Below are 21,839 nucleotides of genomic sequence, written 5' to 3' on the forward strand. Positions count from 1 at the left end.
CATCTCTCTCCTATAAATCCCGAGACATCCGAAATTGGCCTGGTGTAGCACTACTGCACTTCAAAAGGAAAAAGCTGAATTCCAGAACTGGCAATCTGCATTCCTTTTCCAACAGGCTGCTTCTGTGGTTTCCAACACTCCCTCCAAACTGGGGTCACTCTGGAAAGATGCCCCCTGTTACTTTTGTTTTATTAATCACCAGTTTGGCTTTTTTTAAATGCAGATAGATGGATTACACCTCTGCCTTGCAATAGACGTGCTGTATGGCATGTTGCTCTGCTGACGAACAGCTGCTTTACTGGGGATGCGCCGATCAGTGCTGAGAAATGAGTGGATGCCAACTTGCTAAAATATTCTGACTTGCTGGATGGATCCCGAGTCTCTGGCAGGCAGAGATCCCTCCTATATGTCAAAAACTAAATAAGACTGTACTGATATCTACTCAGTAGAAAAATATTATGTTCTCTCTCTCTCTTTGAGGTTTTTTTAGAATAATGAAGTATGACTATCCAGGTAAGAATGTAATATATAAAAGCTGTATACTTTTTTGCTAACATCAACTGTTTAATTATCCAGGATCAAAAGTCAATCTAAGGAAAAGCTAAGTGGCATACAGATTAAAAAAGGATGCGTTCTTATGAGATATGTTGATGAACGCACAGATTCCTCTGGTTAGAAAGTCTCCGAAAATTGTTTGGAAATAATCCTAAAACCCCCTCCAAAGTACACAGGGTAAGGAAGTTACGGATCCCAACAACTGGGAGTCAGCCTCCTTTCCCCAAGTCCCCATAATTTTAAAATGCATGAGAGCTGATGGCATGTGGGAACAATCAATGAGAGAATGACAGCTGAGCAAAATTTCCCAGCAAGCTAGTAAAGCTGTGGCCTAATTCAGTCACACCCTTTACAAGTCGGGGTTCGGGGTCCTCCCCCACCCCATGGCCAGACCAATAACATAATTTTCCATTCATTTCCAGGCTGGACATTATTGTTTGTAGACACAGGCAGATCTCTGACAACTTCAGAAAAAATCTCCAGACTTAAAAAATGATTAAAAAATAATCAGCAGTTTTCAAAACTGCTAATACAAATGTTTACTAAAAAATTAAATACACAGATCTTTCTAACTGTGTATTTTTTTTTCATAAATAGGCTACATTCTCTCAGGGACAACTGAAGTAATGCTCACATGACCAAATATCCACATGCTTTGCTCTATGTTCATTTTCTGAGCATGCAATAGGTTTTGGCAAATTTTTGTTTAAAAGAATGGGGATTTGGAAACTCACCAAGGTGAACTTCCCAAAGAAGATCCTTGGAGAAAATATGAGCCTGTCTATTGAAAATATTTCCACCCTCTGAAGTACTGCTGAAATAATTGTTAACTCTTTGAGAGCTGAAAAGCGGATCAATATTATTCAGATATTCTACACCCTCTTACTCAGACTATGGTTAAAAAAAAAAGGAAATTTTATGCCCTATGTCACACATCTATTTAGACTAAGTATAAAGTAACTTCTGTACTGTGAAAATAAAGTAGTATTATAATCCCAGACAATAGCGCAACGACTTGTCATTGAGATACTTAAGTTCTGGGCAGCACTTCCATGCATGTGTAAGTACTAGTAGATTCATGTGTTTTCCTAAATCAAGGCCTTTAACTGAAGCAAATTGTCTCTGATTGCCTATTAGCAAACTTTGGGGAAATCTTTTATTGGCTAACTTTTATTACTTTGGAGCTAATTGCTATGAGAATACAGAATGAATGTGCACAGTGAAACAGACCACTTTACTATTTGCACGTAGTTCTATTTTGGACACTTGCTACTACACGGTGAAAATTAAGATGATTATTTCAATTTTAAAAGCTGCTCTAGTTGCTGTTAAACACCTATAATCAATTTGCAAGCAATTAGCAATTTTATCTTCATACATATAAGAAGGGTAAAGATACAGACATTTACACGCAAGCAAGATCTTAAAACTGTGATAAACAGCTTAGAAAAAAAAATATAAAACTGTGGGGATATCAAAGAATGATCAGAAACACATTACCAAGCAAATACACAATATTCAGAAATTCATGGAAAACTGTTTCAATTACAAATGGTAGTTAATATGGCAAATAAACAAGAATCTTAAGAATTTTATACAGAGCAATGGTAGAGTGAAAACACATTTTCAAACATATTTCTATCTGCTGCTCCTTATATCTAGCGTATAAGATGGCTTTAAGTAGTAGTAAATGTTTGTTGGCTTAAAGGAAGAAAAGTGATAAACAAAAAAGCAGTATGTGCCTAACTAAAACCAAACTGCCAGAGCCTAAAGTCTACAATAAGTATTTAATAAAAATTCTACAACAAACAGATTAAGAGGTTTTGTAAAGCAGCTGGGTTTTGATAGTTGATTCCAAGAGTGCTGCATTTGATTCCAATATCATGTTAATCTAAAAAGCATTCTTGAACTACTTAAAATCAGCGGTTTGTCATGCTGCATTGGTTTCCATCTGGATAGAAAAAATTATGAAGAAAACCAGTTTGTAAAATGGATAGAACATAAGTTATTTTTGAGTACATCCATGCTTGCCTGGCACAGAAAAGGCTAGCTATCACACTCATTTGAATTCATCATGTTTCAAATAATCAACGTATCCTACCATTTTGCGTGAGTTTAGTGGAGCAGAGAAAGGACGTAATCCAGAAGGACTCTTTAGTGGTTTTTACTGCTTGGCTGTTGTTTCCTAGGAAAATTCCCTTTGAAAAGGGGAGTTTGAGGTAGCGACCAGAATCCTGAAGGTTTGTGTTTTCTTCACACTGTGAAAACAAACCAGTTAAAATAACTGTACTGCATAAAAACAAAGGAACAAATCCTTAAATTATATGAATTATTATTGTTTCTCTGCCAAAAATTGAAGAATCTTCACTATGCCTGTTACAACCTTTGTTTTAGATCATAGCTTCACATCCGACACCGAAGTATAATAAATTTGCAGAGGATACGTTGAATGAACAGGTACAAGTTTTGGTGTTAAAATCTAAAAGTTATCTGGGAGGACATCAAATCCTCTGAACAAAGAGATAACTGTTAAATGTGGAAACAAAAACTCAACAAAACTGAAATATCTCTAAAAATGGTAACATTGAGTCAATCTGCGTAAACAAGCTTGCTTGACTTTCCAGCTTCAGCAATGCGGTTAGAGGGTATCATGGGGTTCACTTAGTGTGTTTTAGTTAAACTTACCTTTGTGAAATCCATTATATAACAGGAAGGTTTAGTAAAACCAGTGCACTGAAATGCATACCTAGATTCAATTGCAATTTGTCACAGGAAGCTTAATATTAAGCAATCAGCAACGGATATTTTAATGGTGACAAGATTATCACTCATTCGGTAATGAATACAGACTTTCTCAACCTAATGTTTCTGGGCACTTGAAGTACGTTCCAGAGGAATCATTACAGCTAATGATTACTAATTCAAATTACCTTGTGTACAATGAGTTCGTGGGTGCCATCTGGCAGAGTCCTCCCATTTTCCTGCATCAGGGGCACGAAAGAAAAGCCAAACAACTTCTTCTCACCCTTTTCTTTTGCTGAAATACATGTGTAAATAGCAGCATTTAAAGTTAATATTAAACATTTTAGACAAAATAAATGGATATAATACAACATAAGAAAGTATAGTGGAAGCTATTTGCAGCTAGTCAGACTAAGATTATCTTAAATTTCTTTTCAGATTTGGACATTATTTCCTGTAATGGTTTCTTTTATCTCACTGTAAATCAGAAAGCAGTATTCTGGAATGATTTGGTATTTATTAACAACAAATAATGGAAGCCACCAAATATACAGTCTTAGCGATACAGAGCATGCTAGGAAACCCAAATGAATATGACCTAGCCAGTCCAACATGAAGAGAAAGGGGTTCTTTGTGACAATTATCCTCTATAGCAGCTTCTATCTACTGGTCTCCATTTTAGGTCAGCCTCAGGCTACACTGCACTTCCATTTTCAAATAAGGCATCTGCCTCTACAGATACGACTGAAGATGTCACGGTTCCTTACACGAAGGCTAGACAGCAGATAACATTTTCAAACTTGGGAGCCTAAGCTCAAATTCCACAACTCACCTATCACCTAAATGTGAAGCAGACTACACAACACTGAGATAGCACAGACTTGACTGCAGCCAATGAGTACAGATGCTGAACACTATTGAAAATCAACCCATCTTTCATCAAATGTGTTGATAAATGACTTTTGAGTCTGGGTTTAGCACATTTGGGGTGGTGGTAGGCAATCATAACAAAAACATCCAACTTGTACTGCATGGGGAAAGATCGTACAAAAATGTATCATCTGTTTGAAACACACCACTGATGTTTTTCCTTTATTACTTCATAGCTTATAAAAGTTATCTTAAAAAGAAATCAATGCAAATTTCTTCCTATATTACCTGTTCGTTACAGGTTAGTTTATGTACCCCAAATCTAATTATACTATCACTTAATTTGTGTGCCACTTTACACAAAGGCAATCTAAATAATCAAATCTTGCTTTATCTATCACCAAAAAGAGCCAAACAGCAGCAGTTTAAAAGACGTCCAATTTTGTCCACCTTTCTCTACAAGCTCGACAGCAGTCAGCACCATAGCTATGAATCCTGTCTCACATGACTTGGTATGCAGAACGTGGAGCCAGACCTCAATTTTAACTGCAAAATAATCTCTAAAATTGTTCAGAATGTTTAGAGAATTTTGGAATTTTATAAGTAAAAAAAAAAAAAAAAAAAGCCAGTACAAAAGTGATGTTCTTTGACCATGATATATCTACATACATTTCCCATTGGCTGGATTGCTAAATGTGTACTAAGGAACAGGTTTAATTTTGGATAATTCTCCAGGTAGATCCTAAATTTGCATTTTGAGTTTCTCTGAAATTCTGTTTACGTTTGCAGCTGCAATGTTTCTATTTCTACTTAATAAATCTAGACTGGTTTCGTCTGCTATTTAGGCTTTACCAAAGCACTGAGTTCCACACCAAGGAGAGCTGCAAACCTGAGAGGCTGTGTCATGAAAGCATTACAGAGAAAGTTCATGCAGCTGTTCTTTTTCCTGAGGTATTATGGCAACTCATGTGCTGACTGCAGCTGTAAGGGAGAGGACTAGCAGAAGTCGCAAGCAGTACTTACTGGAACAGTGCCGGAATTCACAGCGGATGTGTGCTCCTCTGAATTTATCCACAGGAATAGGAAGTTTCAGCAGCTCAGCCCATCTGGGACCATTGTTGTGATAAAGCACAAAGGAATGGTACTCGCTGGCTGGTGGCTCTCCAGAGCCGAATGAGATAAAATCCTAATGAAGAAAAAGTATTGATTAGAGATTAAAGGCAGATTAGATGACTGGTAAGATATCATTCAAGGGCTGTTCTTACAAGGAAGACTATTTAATATTTACATTCATATCATAAATTTCACGTGTGGTATAATGCTCAAAATCTTAAACCCCACAAAAATAGTAGTACTTTAATATTGTTAATATGTTAATATTTGCTGATTAGAAAAAAAACCCAAGAATCTTCCACACCGATGAGAATAGAAGTATTATACAGGGGGAAGTGCGTGATCAGGAATGCTTAAGCAACAAACGCGATGTGGAGTCCCATGACACAGCACGGTCAATCCGGTGTTATGCCCAAGCAGCAACCAACAATTTAACTGAGACAAAGCTTAAGATCTTTAGTCCTCTGAGATAAACCTGTAACCCTGCTGTTATCAGTGATATGTCCCAGTATGAAAAAAGAAAGACATTTGGATTCCCTGATTAGGAATAAGCAACATGTTGGTTGCCTTTGCCACATCCATGATAGCCTCTCCATAGCAAAGTCGGCAAATGGATTTGTCTAAGTCCTGACTTGGGGATATCTATTAATTCTCTGTGGGAAAGGTAAGCTATAGCTTTTCTCCTCAGCAGTTATGAGGGATCACCTTTGCATTTCAATATCCTTTTATATATAATATTTATATATATATAAAATATTTATATATATTTGTATTTATATATATTATTTTATATGTCTATTTTATATATAATATTTATATATACTTATATATATAAATCTTTTATGAGTGTATATATATAAAAAAGGTATCTATATATACACAGACATAAGTATATATATTTGTATATACAAAAACATACATACACTGTATGCCATGCATTTATATGCACAATCTCACTTCACATATACAAATACACACACACAATTTGCACCAGACTATTTGTGTTAGCCTTTCTTCACTTTTCCTCAATATCACGCAGAACATGTGAAAAATGTACTTTCGAATAAAAAGAAAAAAAAAAAAAGATGCTAAATATGTATGGAAAAGGTTGAAGGTGAACAGAAATCTTTTGGGGCAGAAAAAAATCTGAGAGTGTCATCTATTAATAATTAAAATATAAAAGAGTGCCTGTTTGTAAACTATCACCAGAAGCATGCAATCAGATTTGAAGGGACACTAATTTATTCTTTTATTGACACATGTTGGTGATTTTTTCATCAAGGATCTCTGATTTATTAATATCAGACAAAAAATTGAAAACAATCAAAACATATTCTGTGTAACATGAGGAAACGCATACCTACTAAGAATTATTATGAAATAAAAACTCTCCAAAACTTGATCTTGCTTCAACATTTTCCAGTGTCTTAATGGAATCATTAGTTATTTAGTTGGCATTTATAGGTGTTTATCTGAATCACATAATTGATCATAGAAATAAAACAAACATGCATTTTCATAAAGGCTTTAAGCAAAGTGGAAATACTTTGAATATCTAAAGACAGCAAAAGATAAACATGACCTTTCCAAAGCACTTTTGTACTCTTCAAATAATGCCACAAATGATTTACATCTGAAAAAGTGTATCAAAATTAACTACAGAAAGGAAAAATATACAACAAAGATACCTTTAGAATTTGACCACTGCTGTCCACGACATGCATTGTCACTTCCACATTTCTGGCCACACTTTTCCCTCCTTTCTCAAATTCTCCTCTTTCTACCGTGATATATAAATCATTCCTCATTTCACCTATAAAAAAACCAAACACAAAGTATGCAAAAGTCAGTTCAACTTGCTTACTTTTTGCTTTTAGCAGACTTTCACCTTCTCTTCCAAACAACAGATAGTATCACACCCACAATTTATGAGTCTTTTTGGATTTTAAAGAATATAATTTGTTTTCATAAACCAAGAAAACCAACAAAGCTTCCCTCTAAAAGCCCAAGACATTATCTGCCATATTGAACCAATTCTAGGGGCTTTAATTTATCTTTTAGCTCTTTTGGGTCTTTACAGTGGCATCTCCAGCTACACCGAAGCTGGTGTCTAGCTTCACCTCATTTAGTTCCTCTTTTAATCTAAGGCGATATTAATTTGGGGTTTTATTTATTTATTTATTTGTAATCTTTATATTTCTCTGTTAAATGTCTCCTTCAAGAACTAATTACAACTTTTTTACACTTAATCTCAAAAGAAAGTGCATTACTTTGAAGAAGCAAAAAGCCAAGAGGTTGAAGTTCTTGCCATTAGAAGGGCAGGCTTCCCAGATTCCTAGCATTCAAATCTGTCTTTCTGATGTAAAAGACCTCAACACATTTTACACCGGCAGGGTGTTCTGAAGTTTTCTAGCAAAAAAGTTAGCTTAGTTAGCGTATTTTTTGGTTATTGGAAAGGCTTCTGAGAATTTAAAATCTTCATCAACACATTCAAACTGCAAATCCAATACAGGCACCACCCGTGTTACGTACACGTTATTAAATACTGCTAGCATGTTTAAATTGAAATTCTTTGCTTGTTAATACATTAACATGCTAAGTATTCTGTCAGATGGTAACCAGATCTTCTGGATGAGATCAATGGTAATTTTATTTTAGTTTCAATTGACACAAAATTCATCGTTGATGAAAGGAAGAAAGATTGTTTGGCAGTTGGGAGGGGGAGGGAGGGAGGGAGGAAGAAGCAGTAGTGGCGGTGACTGGAGTGGCACGGTAGGGAAGTCCCTGTTCTGTTTGAAGATGCTAAATCTATTTCTAAAAAGTGTAAACTAATCTATCTCTGGACAAACATTAGTAGACCTGCTTGGAAGCAATTGGCCTTCGCTTGTGAAACACTAGAAAAATGAAGGACGAACAAGCACCATAACATTTTCTAAAATTCTAATTTCTAGATTTGGTAGAAAAAGAAATTGAGAATATATGCTTTCATCTAGTGAAAACCAAGTTTAGCATAATGGGAAATAATAAAGCAGACTTTCACTGGTGAAAAGAAATCAAGTATGACAGTTCTGAGTACTTATAGGAGTACCACTTAGAAGTCAAACATGAGATGGATACTTGTACTGTGTGTAAAGTTAATCAAAAGATATGTAACTGATAAATAATTAGTGTATCTTCAATTTCTGATTTCATTTTAATGTGCAAGCAGAATTTGACCTGCTTGAACTTTCCAGGATACTCATTTCACATTTCTTGCATTTATTTTACCACGTGCAACTCTCCAGTGACTTTTAAGTACCAGAAACAAGGATCTTCCTGCAGTCTTCTAATATTTTTATAACATTATTTCATCACTGTATGCAAAATAATTAAATGATTCCTCCAAAGTACAATCTAAACCATTGCCAATGGCAAAAAAAAAAAAAATGGCAAAAGAGGAAACTGCTGTATTATGAAGCCCTCAAGAACCATGCCCATAAAAATAAAAGAAGGGGGAAATGTGCCATTGTAGTACCTTATTATCAATTATCTTCTGAAACAACTATGGACAGAGGCTGGAGTACAGCTAAGCAGAATGAACAGAAAGAAATACCAGGACCAGATGGTATTCACTTAAGACTTTTGTGTGAAGTCAAGGATGCAAGAGCTAAATAAGTGTGTGCAATCATTGAATCAATCTCTGGTTCCTGGTGGAAACCAGGTTCAAAATAAGCAAAAGGTGGTGGTTATTCAGGTAATGGACAGAAAGACTTGTAAAAAAAAAAAAAAAAAAACAAACCAAAAAAACTCCCAACAACCAAACACAAAAGCAATGCCAAAACAAAAAACAAACACAAACCGAAACCTTTCCAAAGGATGTTGTGAACGTAAAAAATGTATAAGGGTTCAAGGGAAGAACGGAGAAGTCATGGAAGCAAGATCCACTAAAGGATATGAAACAGACAATCGCAAGCAGCTCAGGAAATCCCTTGAGCTGAAAATAGCTGGAGGCTGGGAGAGCATCGGGGGGGTAGTTACCATATATGCATATATGCATGTTCAGTTCTTACTCTTCCTTAGATGTCTGTCTAGCTAGATGGGCCCTAAATCTGAATCAGTAAAGCTGTTCGTATGTTTATTCACGTCACAAATTAAAAACTACTAGATTATGATTATTTCCACATTGCAGTAATATTTTATTGTAAAAGTTTCAGAAGCCAGTACAGTACGGTTACCAAAAAGCATGCAATATGTTGAGTCCTTGCTTAGCATACACTTGTACTGGGATCGGTTCTAGTTAGTGCTGGCAACTGGTCGCTTTCAAAAGTCTACATTCAGAAAAAATGACGACACACAATAAACAAAAAGAGGAGCTTTGTTATATAACTGATTTTAGCACACAACTTATAGTTGCAGCAATTCCTCTTTAAAGGTTAACTCAAATTCTATATGCATTTGTGCTACATTCAGTCATTATTGTTATTCACCAGCAAGGAATTATTTCAATTTTCCACGGGGTCTTCACAGAAACATAACCAAACAACCATTTCCACCACAAATTTCATGACCATCCTGGATGAAACTCAGTGAAAATCATATTTTTTCCTTTTTAAAAAGAGTAAAATGTTGAGCATTTAAATGAAAATGACTGTGGAACAGGTTGTGCAGAGAAGTTGTGGATGCCCTATCATTGGAAGTGTTCAAGGCCAGGTTGGATGGGGCTTTGAGCAGCCTGGTCTAGTGAAAGATGTCCCTGCCCACGAGGGGGAGCAGGGATGATGAGATTGATCTTTAAAATTGATATTTAAAGATACCTTCCAACCCAAACCATTCTATGCTTCTATACAAAAATGAGAAAGCATTTCTAAAAGAAGTAATTAGAGCTTCACAGAAGTTAAGTGGGCTTTCAAAAACGGTGTCTGCATCTTAAGGTTTTTAAAAAAAATCCAAGCCCATTGAGTTGCACCTTTTTAATTACCAGAAGAAATCAAATCCCAGGGAAAAAAAGACACAGGAGTAGGATGTACTTTCACAAATACTGTCCTGTTCTCCTCTTACAAAACCTTGGCAGAGTTTTAATCAGTATCATGAGAGGATAGTTCACATGAATTTTGTTCTGGTCTACATCCATTCAGGAAGCTCTACTCTGTCTTCAACCTCTCAGAGCAAATCAAGACATGTGAATCATGTTCTTAAAAGAAAATGCCAGATCTTCTCCGTTATCATGCAAGGCAAATTAAATCCAAGAGAAAACTAAGCCACTCACGCTATATGAATAACAACAATACTTTATATGTAAGGGAAATAACTGCAATAGACTGGAAAATTAATCAAAAAGAATGTAAACTATGGGCTATATATCAAGGGTACAGTCTAATCAGGCAGATATAACAGCAGCTTCCTTTTCTCAAAGTATGTGACATATCTGACATCTTATAATCTTTAGAAAAATGTAGGGTTGGGTTTAAATTTGGCCTTGTGTCTGGACTTGTACTCACACATATTTCACTTTTGGTTTAAAAAATATCACAACTTGCAACCAAAACGTAAAAAAAACAACTATATTGAACTTGCACAGTTTAGATAACTGTGCTGGAACATTAAGAACTTAAAGCCATGCTCCTAACAAATCTTATGCACAATATTTGTACGAACATATTAAAGGTAAAAGCTTGTAAGATCGAAAAGTCAAAGGGGTTGCAAAAATCAAGCACAAAGCCTTATCAGAAAATAGCTGACTGTAAAAAAGAAAATGGATTTGGAAAGTAGACTTCACTCTGGAAAGGAAAAAGGAAAGAAAATTATAATAAAAACTTATACAAATATACTTGGATCCAAATGTAAAAATTATTTCACTCTCAATGTATTGCTCTGGAGATATCTTAATCACTTTTACTCCTTCAATGTAGAAATTCCATTGCTTCAATCTTCCGTAACAGAAATTCTCTCTCCAAAAAACCAAGACTGTCTGTGTAAAACAAAGTGAGGGCATTCTTTTATGGCCCCTCGTGCAGTAAAAACAACTCCAACTTCCTCTATAAAGCATTCAGACATCAGCAAATTGTAGAATTTATCTATATTCCTTTAACTGCTCTTTTTAATTTACAGCATCTGCAATTACATAGTTGATTACAAGAATATGCACCATTTTTCTATGGGATCTTTGCCTTAACCAGTATACCAGACAGATAATTCTGAGAGATTAAATCATCTTGTTTTCACTCAGAGGGGCCATTACAGCTACAAGTAGCACTGAAAGGGAAAGTCCTGCTGAATATTCGAGTTATAAGGTAGATTTTGGTGAGTACAAATGGTATCTCAGCTAAAGTATTTGCATGACTCAAATAAATCTCTCCTAGGTGTATGCGTACTTAGGTTTTTACACGGTCTTATACTTGATCAAACGTGAAGAATTTACACAGAAACAAGAGAAGCACATCTTATATAGTATAGTACATCAGACTTTAATTACTGGTTGAAAACATGCCTACAGGATTGAATCTCAACCAGATATGATGAGACTTTAAACATGATTAAAAAAGCAACAGACTTTTTCCAGCTTATATCCATGTTGAGAAATACAAGTCTCTTTTCTGAGTCTGTTTCAGTGGAAACATCCACTGGTTATTTTCAGCATCAAGTTTGGTACAGCAATAAGCAACTGAAAACAATATAAAAAATTATGCTCAACTTTAAGGTGACAAACCTATCTCTACCTATAATGAAGTTGTGTGGTATGAAAGATCTAGATCATTTGAAAGCATTTCTTTCAAAAGAAAGGGCAGCTCATTTTCCCTGTTCTTATAGAGCACCTCCATCCTCTGACTCCTGTTGTGACACTTTCTTTAAGCTTTCTGAATTCACCAGCGCTTCTGGACTGTGCAATGAACATGTGGATGTCAACATCCAGTTAGTCATGCTGTTAACCATTATAGGGTCAAACCTCATTACAAGTTAGCTTTGTCTAGGACTGAAATACAGTTTTCTGGGTAAAAAAAGACTATAAAATGGTGAACCACACACACTAAGATCATGAAACATGTTTTGTGAAGCTAAACCACCTAGGTCTCCTTAGAGGTGAAGAGCATTTCTAGACATGTGGGTTATGGGCTGAGTCAACAGAAGCTGAAGAAAAGCAAATTAAAGAAACCATGTGTTGCATTTCTGTGTTGTCTGAGTCACTTCACTGCTTAAAAAGCTGCTTATCTTGGCACAGCTACTTTCTAGCCACTGTCCTGATAAAAAATGAGGTTAACACGTTACAAGCAACATTAGGTAAGGCAGAAGGTTGTTGTACATTGGGTATCAGATAACAAACAACAAAGCAGGGGGAAAAAAAAAAAAGGCTGGTGTTGGTCCCCATAAGAGTAGGAAGTAATAGGCTGTCTCTTGGAAAAGTGGAAGAACTGTGAGGATCAAAAAACATATCTAGGCAAGATGTTGATCTTACTTCAGACAATAATGCAATGCACTGAAAATACATTCTGTCCTAATTACAGAAGTAACCATTAGCCCCAACACTTTGGTACTACTTTAGCACCCTATTATTTCACCTATTTGGCGAATCATGGAATGGTTCGGGTTGGAAGGGACCTTAGAGATCACCTAGTTCCAACCCCCCTGCCATGGGCAGGGACACCTCCCACTAGACCAGGTTGCTCAAAGCCCCATCCAGCCTGGCCTTGAACGCTTCCAGGGATGGGGCATCCACAGCTTCTCCGGGCAACCTGTGCCAGTGTCTCACAATGTCTGTGCCATTAGGAAGAATTTCTTCCTAATAGCTAATTTAAATCTACCCTCTTCCAGTTTAAAACCATTACCCCTTGTCCTATCACAACAGGCCCTGCTAAAAACTCTGTCCCCATCTTTCTTACAAGCCTCCTTTAAGTATTGAAAGGCCACAGTAAGGTCTTCCCAGAGCCTTCTCTTCTCCAGGCTGAAAAACCCCAACTGTCTTAGCCTGTCCTCATAGCATAGGTGCTCCAGCCCTCTGATCATCTTCGTGGCCCTCCTCTGGACTCGCTCCAACAGGTCCATGTCCTTCTTATGTTGGGGGGTCCAGATCTGGATGCAGTACTCCAGGTGGGGTCAGGGCAGAGCAGAGGGGCCGAATCACTTTCCTCGACCTTCTGGCCGTGCTTCTTGGCATGCAGCTGAGGATACAGTTGGTTTTCTGGGCTGTGAGCACACATTGCCAGCTCAGGTTGAGCTTCTCATCTACCAACACCCCCAAGCCCTTCTCCTCAGGGCTGCTCTCAATCCATTCTCCGTCCAGCCTGTATTTGTGCTTGGGATTTCCCCCACCCACGTGCAGGACCTTGCACTTGGCCTTGTTGAACTTCATGAGGTTCACATGGGCTCACCTCTCCAGCCTGTCAAGGTCCCTCTGGATGGCATCACTTCCCTCCAGTATGTCGACCATGCCACGCAGCTTGGTGTCATTGTCAAACTTGCTGAGGGTGCACTCAATCCCACTGTACATGTCGCTGACCAGATTTTTAAATATTAAGTATTTTTTAAATATTAAAAGCTACAGACTGAAGCATTCCTACGAGAACTTCTAACTATGAAGTGAGGGCTAGAGCTATATGGAAATTGAAGTTCCATTAAAAAAAAACCCAAACAGAAAGCTGCAGTGATGTGGATGATTATATAGCCTTAACTTTCCCATGCAGCACAAGTGTTAAGTGCATATTCTGCAGGGACATTTACTACAGTAAGTGAATTTAATTGTACGTGAAAGGTGCTGAATTGAAATGTCTGAGTTGTTAAATGAAAATGTGTACAGCACAGCATTGGCAGGACCTGCCTCTTCATATGGTCCTGCCAATAAATTTCAGCTTTGACCTGGCAAAAATATCTTCAAAGCACTATTTACAGACTGAGAGAGGAAAAACTCCAAACCTTTCTTGCCCCAGATATGAAGGTGCTAACCAGAAACGTTACAGCTTAAGGTTTCTGACCCAAGAAGAAATGGAAGAAGCTTCGTGACTTTAATCCAACTAGCAATGAAATGTCCAAGGGCTGAATAGGAGCAGAGAACAGAGCCCTGATGAGCAGCAATTACATGAAAGAGGTAATTACAAGGTGCAGGAGGAAAGGCCAATGAAAGTCGCAAAACAAACGCAAGACAGACTGCTGGAGGACACACTTAACTAATGGAGGTCACTACAAGAAAGATACTGACGTGCTGGAGAGGGTCCAGAGAAGGACAAAAAAGCTGGTGAAGGGTCTAGAGAACGAGTCTTATGAGGAGTGGCTGAGGGAACTGGGGTTGTTTACCCTGGAGAAAAGGATGCTTAGGGGACACCTTATCGCTCTCTACAACTACCTGAAAGGAGGTTGTAGCAAGGCGGGGCGTCGGTCTCTTCTAACAAGTAATGAGTGATAGGATAAGAGGAAATGGCCTCAAGTTACGCCAGGGGAGGTTTAGCTTGGATATTAGGAAAAATCAAATTAAGGTTATCAAACATTGGAATAGGCTGCCAAGGGAAGTGGTGGAATCGCCATCCCTGGAGGTATTTAAAAGATGGGTAGATGTGGTGCTGAGGGACATGGTTTAGTGGTGGTTTTGTCAGTATTAGGTTGATGGTTGGACTCGATGATCTTAAAGGTCCCTTCTGACCTAGATGATTCTGTGATTCAGCCGTCCTGAACTTGACAGTTATAAAACACAAATTCTAAGTAACTAGTAAAGAGAAAAGAGCCAGGAGTAATTTTCAGGTTGGAGATGACAATACATGCTCAGGGGTCCTATTATCTCCACCGCACAGTTTCATTATGGGATGGCTCAGCAGGCTCCCTTTCCTTTATAGATAGGAGGCTGCATCATCACTATTCAGGACCTGCGTACAAGCACTGGTCTGCTGCTGCTCACAGGGTGTACTCCCAGCTATGGGACCTACGTGAAAGCTTCGCACAGCTCAGAGAGGTCTGAATGCTCCCACTGAACCTCAGATGACAGGAGCAAAACTGGTAATCTCTAGTGTGGAGAAGGTCAGATCAGGATAAGCATCAAGAGAACATTTATATGAATGTACTGTTTGTTCTTTTATTTTTCTGGAAACATTTGTACCTAAGTGTCAAAGTAATGATCCTTCATCACAAAACTGTTTTTAAACTTACACTGAGGAAGCTGTGAGTTACAATTGCAACACAAGTACTATAATAACAAGACATTTCTCATATTCCAACCACATTTAGAACTGCAGAATTTCTTGTAGTATATTAATATTGAACAAGGTTTTCAAGCTGAAGATAGATGTCAAAGATCAAAGGTAGCTGTCTTTATTAGAAAGAAAAAATACTTTAGTTCGCCAGCTATCCTTGAAAAGCTTTCTAGTGAAATAAATTCTAATTTGATTATTTAGTACTGTAACAAAACACAGCGTGATTGTATTTGAATAAGATAGCACCTCTGATAGTTATAGCTTTCAGTGTGCAAATCTAAACTGTCCTGACAGCAGCCACTAATTTAAAAATAATTACACACAACTCACTCGGAGCTTTTGTTAGGAACTGCTTTTTTGAAAGCCTTGCTCAGAATTATAGGTCCTTTAGAACCATGAATTGGAAAGGAGCAGAAAACATGTTATGTTTAGAGAAACTTCCTGTTCATTCATATGTCTGTAAAATACAAGCTAATGAGTTGCTTTGTTTTATACCTAAAACATGACTTGAACAGCTCTTAAAACAATTTCAGTTGTAGGGACTGAAAATCCCTGGATGTGGCACAGACAAAATGGTATTATCCAGGATGCTAATCTTGTGGATGCAAAATGTTTTAGAGAAAAGCTCCTTAGAATACTTTATAGAATGGGACAAGAGCTGTGTAGCTACTGTCACAGTGGGAGGATCTCAAAAAACACATAGAAGGTGATTTTAACTTGAGGAAGGGGACCTCAGGACTAGGGACCCTTAGTCTACCCTCAGAGTCAATTCATGCTGTGCCTTTTAGCAGCTAGGAAGTTCTATGATGTTACTATCCATGCTGATATATGACAATAACGAGCAAATCTGGAAGATAAGAGACAAGGGCAGAACACCTTCTACTCCCTTTTTAGCCCAGTAAACCTGGAACTGGCACAGTTGAAGTTATGATAAGAACAAGCAGTTTACAGAAATGCAGGGAATAAGACAGAAGAGCTCAATTTGAAAGTAGGTGGTCGTATGTCTGGGTGATGCAGTACTGACCGCCAGGTTTTAGCCTTATCTCAACAAGTTACACTACACGCTGATCATATTTGCAGCAGTCACAACTAGGAGGTTGTAAATACTTTAACTGTGAAAACGTAGATGTTTATTAATATATACACTTTGGGGGTGGGGAGGGGGAAGAGACTAAGTCCTGGAATACTATGGCAATACTAACCTCTTGCTAATGCCTTTCTGGCAGTTGAACTTTGATGATTTCACAGAATCTGATGGTTTCATGGCATCATAGAATGGTTTGACTTGGAAGGGACCTTTAAAGGTCCAACCTCCCCCACCCACCCCCGCAATGAGCAGGGACATCTTCAACTAGATCAGGTTGCTCAGAGCCCCGTCCAACCTGACCTTGAATGTTTCCAGGCATGAGGCATCTACCACTTCTCCAGAAAATCTGCTCCAGTGTTTCACCACCCTCATTGTAAAACATTTCTTCCTTATATGTAGTCTGAATCTTCCTTCTTTTAGTTTAAAGCCATTACCCCTTGCCCTATTGCTACAGGCCCTGGTAAAAAGTCTGTCCCCATCTTTCCTGTAGGTCCCCTTTAACTACTGAAAGGCCACAATAAAGGTCTTCCCAGAGATTTCTCTTCTCCAGTCTGAACAACCCCAACTCTCTCAGCCTCTCCTCATAGGAGAGGTATTCCACCTCTCTGAGCATCTTTGTGGCCCTCCTCTGGACCCGCTCCAACAGGTCCATGTCCCATGACCTTCCTTTTCTGGCTGACATACCTGCAGAAGCCCTTTCTTATTATTCTTTGTGTGCCTTGCCAAGTTCAGCTCCAGCTGTGCCTTGGCCTTCCTCACCCCATCCCTACGTAACCAGGTAACGTCCCTATACTTTTCCCAGGATACCTGTCCCTGCTTCCACTGCCTATGCATTTCCTTCTTGCCCTTTAGTTTGACCAGCATGTCTTTACTCAGCCATGCCAGTCTCTTGCCTTCCCTTCCTGATTTCTTACACATGATCCAGAATCGTATTTAATTTAAAAAAAAAAAAAAAAAAAAAGAATCAAGTTAAGCAATCTTGCATCATTTGTTAAAATCGTAGTACAGAAGGCTGTTCTCTGAGAGAAGGACATCCTTCAGATCATCTCAGGAAGATACAGGCACACTGCATTTCACAAAATTTCATCACCGTAGGAAGTGAAATCCCATTATTGAAACAATTTCTTTGTTTTGCATTGTAGGAGATACCAAAAGAGTGGCTGACTGCTTATCAGCAAATGTGTTCAACACTTTTAAGAAAGGGGGCAAATCTCATTGACATGCTTGAAGGTGCCAGTGAACACGTGTCAGACTTACTGGCATGGACTGGTGACCATGACAACCACCAGTCAGCTGTCTCTTCAGTGCTTTCTCCCCATGTAGCAATACCTTGACTTCTTCATTATTGTGGCAAAGAACAACTTTGCTATTTGCAATGAGCTTTTGATAGACTCACAATAATTACTGTTTATAAGTAATATTCACATATGACTCTAGAATAAGAAAGTGTTGTACTCAGTGCTTAAATATATACATACAAAGAAAAGGTCTGATATTGGGACCCTCTGGGTGACACCTGACAAAAACTTATTTGGGGCAGGGGGGTTTGTCTGAATTTAAGTATATGACGGGGGATGGGCAGAAAGAAATAAGACCATTTCTAATAATTATATACTGCTAGCTAGTTTATATTTTATCACCAGCTCTGGATGTGTTAGAATTTTGTGAGCATTGGTGACTGATAACGCTACTGCCTTTTTACTACTGGATTAAGTAAACTTTGGCATTTAAATCAAAGGCAAAGATGAATAAACAGATTCCTTTTCTCAGTTACCCTACCTACAAGCCCTAAGAAACATGCATCAGAAAACAGCTGATTAAGCAAATGAAATGTCCTTTACAAGGGATTCTCAAACTGTAATACTTTAAGAAATGGATTGTAGATCTGCCAGGTAAGACTCAATTGTTCTGTGAATTCTTTTTTTGCCCTTCCTTTTAACAATGAGATGTAAAACAAGTTACTTTCAACAAGTGGAGAATAAAAGACTTTCAAGCTTTTTTAACAGAAAACTTTGACCTGTTGATTTTGGATAGCTACAATATAAAAAAAAAATATTTCCAACAGAATTTTGAAAGACCATTTATTTTTACAGAGCTAAACATTCACTTATTAGTTTGCGAGTGTTCCTTATCTGTTTTATTGAAGAAAGACTTCCAAGCCGTAACTATCCTTGTATACACTTCACACGCATCACTGCTACTTTTTCTATGCTCAAAAGAAAGCCAGCTTACTCTTCCAAATACTATAAACTGCAGAAGACCCTTTTCTCTGTTATCCACTTCCAGAGACATTAAAACAAGGGAAGTCCATTTAAATTCTGGCTTTTCTTCCCTTTCCATAGTTCTCTTCTATTTTTCCTTCAGTTCCTAATGAACCAAGAAAATAAGACAGAGGAGATGGGAAGGAGAAGGAAAACAATATAGAAGTTCCTTGCACTTGTCTAACCAAGTATGTAGTCATGTATTAGTATCTTTGTTTTCTCCAGTGACTTGTAGAAATGATAAATCCTTTGGTAGATAGGATCAAAGCTTTAAAAAAGTATTAAAATAGGATTTGGAAAGCAGAGGATACTCCCCACAGAATACTACAATTTTGTGAAAGGTCAAAATTCAGGGTGACTTTACTCCACAATATTACTTAAACGTATTTTGTGTAACTAATATATCCAGGCAATATTACTTTCAGTAATTAAAAATACATATTTCTGGATTCTTGGAAATCAGAACAGCAAACAATGGCAGGTGTTAAATTTAGGCTGTTTGTACTCCATAAAGGATAAAGAAGATTGGAAAAATTCATGCCATTGCTCATGGGAGAAAATGCTTAAGCGCGTCAGACGTATATTTCTTTTCCTAGAATCAACAGCTCTTTACTAAGTCCAAGCTCACTGACAGATACAGACACTTACCACGATGAAGAGAACAGATTCCATAGCTTTCTTTACATTTTTGCTCTTCAGACTCTTATTCTAAGCTTTGAAAGAAGGAATATGCTTCTAGTCAAAACCACATCATTGCAAAATGCATGTTATCATAAGGATAGCATTTTGAGAGATCATTTGTATAAAAAGACAAAGATTTCAGTTCTAGTTTCATTTTAAAAGCTTCTGAAAATAGAAAGTAAGAAAGATTGGAGAGCATGTATGTGCACATGAAAAGAATAAAAGACCTTTTAATAATCCAGATGAAGGAGAAATGAGTATATTCAGTAGCTTTCAAAGGAGAATTCTGATGAGATTTAACTGGACAGCTAAAGGGCATCTATTGAAGGTAAAAGTTGACAAATGCAAAGCAATGCAGATGTGATGGTAAAAAACCAAAGTTATTTTTCCTAAATTAAACATATGAAACTTTAATGTAGGAAACTTAAAAGCACTGCAACATCCTGGGCAGCTCATTCTATCTGCTCAATGAGCAGAAATTGTTAAAAAAAAAAAAGATATAACATTGAGAAACAAAATATGACTTTTATTGTTTGACAAATAAGTCTAAAAGTATGGAATTCCACTACAGAAATTAATACCGCAGCTTCAGGTAGAGTCTTTAGCTATGTTATTTGCAAAATTATATCACGGAATTAGAAGAGGACCAAAAAATTCAGAGTGAAGGATTACAAGCCAAGACTTTGCAGTCAGGTCTGACTAGCTCAGCTATAAGCACTGGCATTATAGAGCCTCTAACCTTATGTACAAGGAAAACAATGGTCAATGTAATACCATTGTACTGACTCGTCAATTCTTTAACCTCTTCTAATAACATAAGAGTTTAATGATTTGGATGGACAGGAAGAAATATAAACTCTGATCTTAGAGCAAGAGGTGGTCAGATCTCAGCAGTGGTAATGCCATTAGTTCAGGTCATAAGCTGAAAAAAGGTGTCTGTAGGTAATTGATATCCATCTATGAAAATCTATTGAGATGTCAGCCAACAGGCCAATTGTTTATATGTTGCAGTACATTTTATGGATTAAGACATTTGGAGGAGAGCTGCTGCCCTCTGTAAGACACAGAGCCTTTCAAAATTGCATCTATAGCTGTTTTAAATAAGAATTATCTTTAATATTATAGACGCACATATATAGATGCATAGAGTAAGTTTGTAGGCAACATTCCTGGAAGTAAGGGTTGGACCTAACTGAATTTCTTAGTGAAAAAAGGATTCTACAGAAACACAAGAGATGCCTTTACTTTATGTGCTAGTGTATCACGCTGAATGGATTTTGGCTTTGCATGTACAAAGTAATCAAGACAACTACTACCAGTAATAGACTTAGCGCTATTTAGAACAGTATAGCTTAAATAAAGTAAAGCAGATGCAGTTCTCATCTGATAAGCACAAGAAAGGAAGATGTGCAACTATATGGATGCTCATCAAATGATAGTTTAGAGTGTGTTTAGAACTGGCAGTCACAGCACAGAGCTATGGCTCCTCCAGTAAATCCTCATTTAGACAAACAGCTGTGCTAGGGTTTATGTCAATTCTAAAAACCCCAGACAACACACACTAATGATCAGGCTTCTTCAAGGAATTAGATATCTTCCACAAAAATGCAACAGAAAATGTACATGCATATGTGCTAGAACACATGAGCATATGCAGCACTGAAGTTATGCACTGATACAGATGCTGTAAGTCAAATTTGAAAACGGATTCCATAAGAGCACACTACATAAAACAGCACAAAAGCTGGAAAGAGTATGTATAGAAAAATACAAAAGGGCTTTCACGTTCCATCACCTATTATGTACGTTAATCTAACTTAAAGTACTGTTCCAAAAGTATAGTATGGTCATAAATATTTAATGCTAAATTTTATATACTAAGTAGTGCTGCGGTTGTCTGTCCTTTCAGGAAATGGTGAACACAGAAATTTAGGGTGTAAGCACAGTCGTCCTTCGATTTTGTACAAAGCTTTCCGAGAATACTGACTTGTGAATCTGCAGACTGCCACACTAGGATGCTGGAAAGGAGTTTACTAGTGGTTGCATAGAATCTGCCTTTAAATCCTGGTTAAACGTAGAAAATGCAGGTTGATTAGACTCACAATTCTGTCAGCTAGAATAGAGTTACTTATTTCACGGCCTTTTTGAATCATATATGCTTTTTTCTACCCATCTACTTCACTTCCTAAAGCACTTGGAGTTCTTCATTAAAAAATTCCACAGGTCCTGCAAAGAGCATTTCTCTGGCTTCACCCTGTCAGGCTCCGGTGACATAAAAAGCATTGCTCTATAAAAACATGCATTATTATTGTCAACAAAATTCTAGTTTGGCATGTATGATGATCCCAGTTACTTTTAACAGCAAAAACCACAAAGAAAAGG

At 37.4% G+C, this 21,839-nt stretch overlaps 1 protein-coding gene across 3 annotated transcripts in view; it reads right to left on the bottom strand.

The window, feature by feature from the left end:
• DOCK4 (dedicator of cytokinesis 4) overlaps window positions 1-21,839 on the bottom strand; it is a 254,671-nt gene that overhangs the window by 89,048 nt on the left and 143,784 nt on the right. For all 3 annotated transcript variants that reach the window (XM_054197685.1, XM_054197676.1, XM_054197691.1), the window contains 4 exons: window positions 6,969-7,093; window positions 5,191-5,353; window positions 3,486-3,592; window positions 2,657-2,813 (listed from right to left, as the gene is read on the bottom strand). In XM_054197685.1, the coding sequence (XP_054053660.1) occupies window positions 2,657-2,813; window positions 3,486-3,592; window positions 5,191-5,353; window positions 6,969-7,093 (552 nt within the window). The remainder of the gene's footprint in view (window positions 1-2,656; window positions 2,814-3,485; window positions 3,593-5,190; window positions 5,354-6,968; window positions 7,094-21,839) is intronic.

This window comes from Rissa tridactyla, chromosome 1 (genome assembly GCF_028500815.1).
Source record: "Rissa tridactyla isolate bRisTri1 chromosome 1, bRisTri1.patW.cur.20221130, whole genome shotgun sequence".
NCBI classification, from domain to species: domain Eukaryota; kingdom Metazoa; phylum Chordata; class Aves; order Charadriiformes; family Laridae; genus Rissa; species Rissa tridactyla.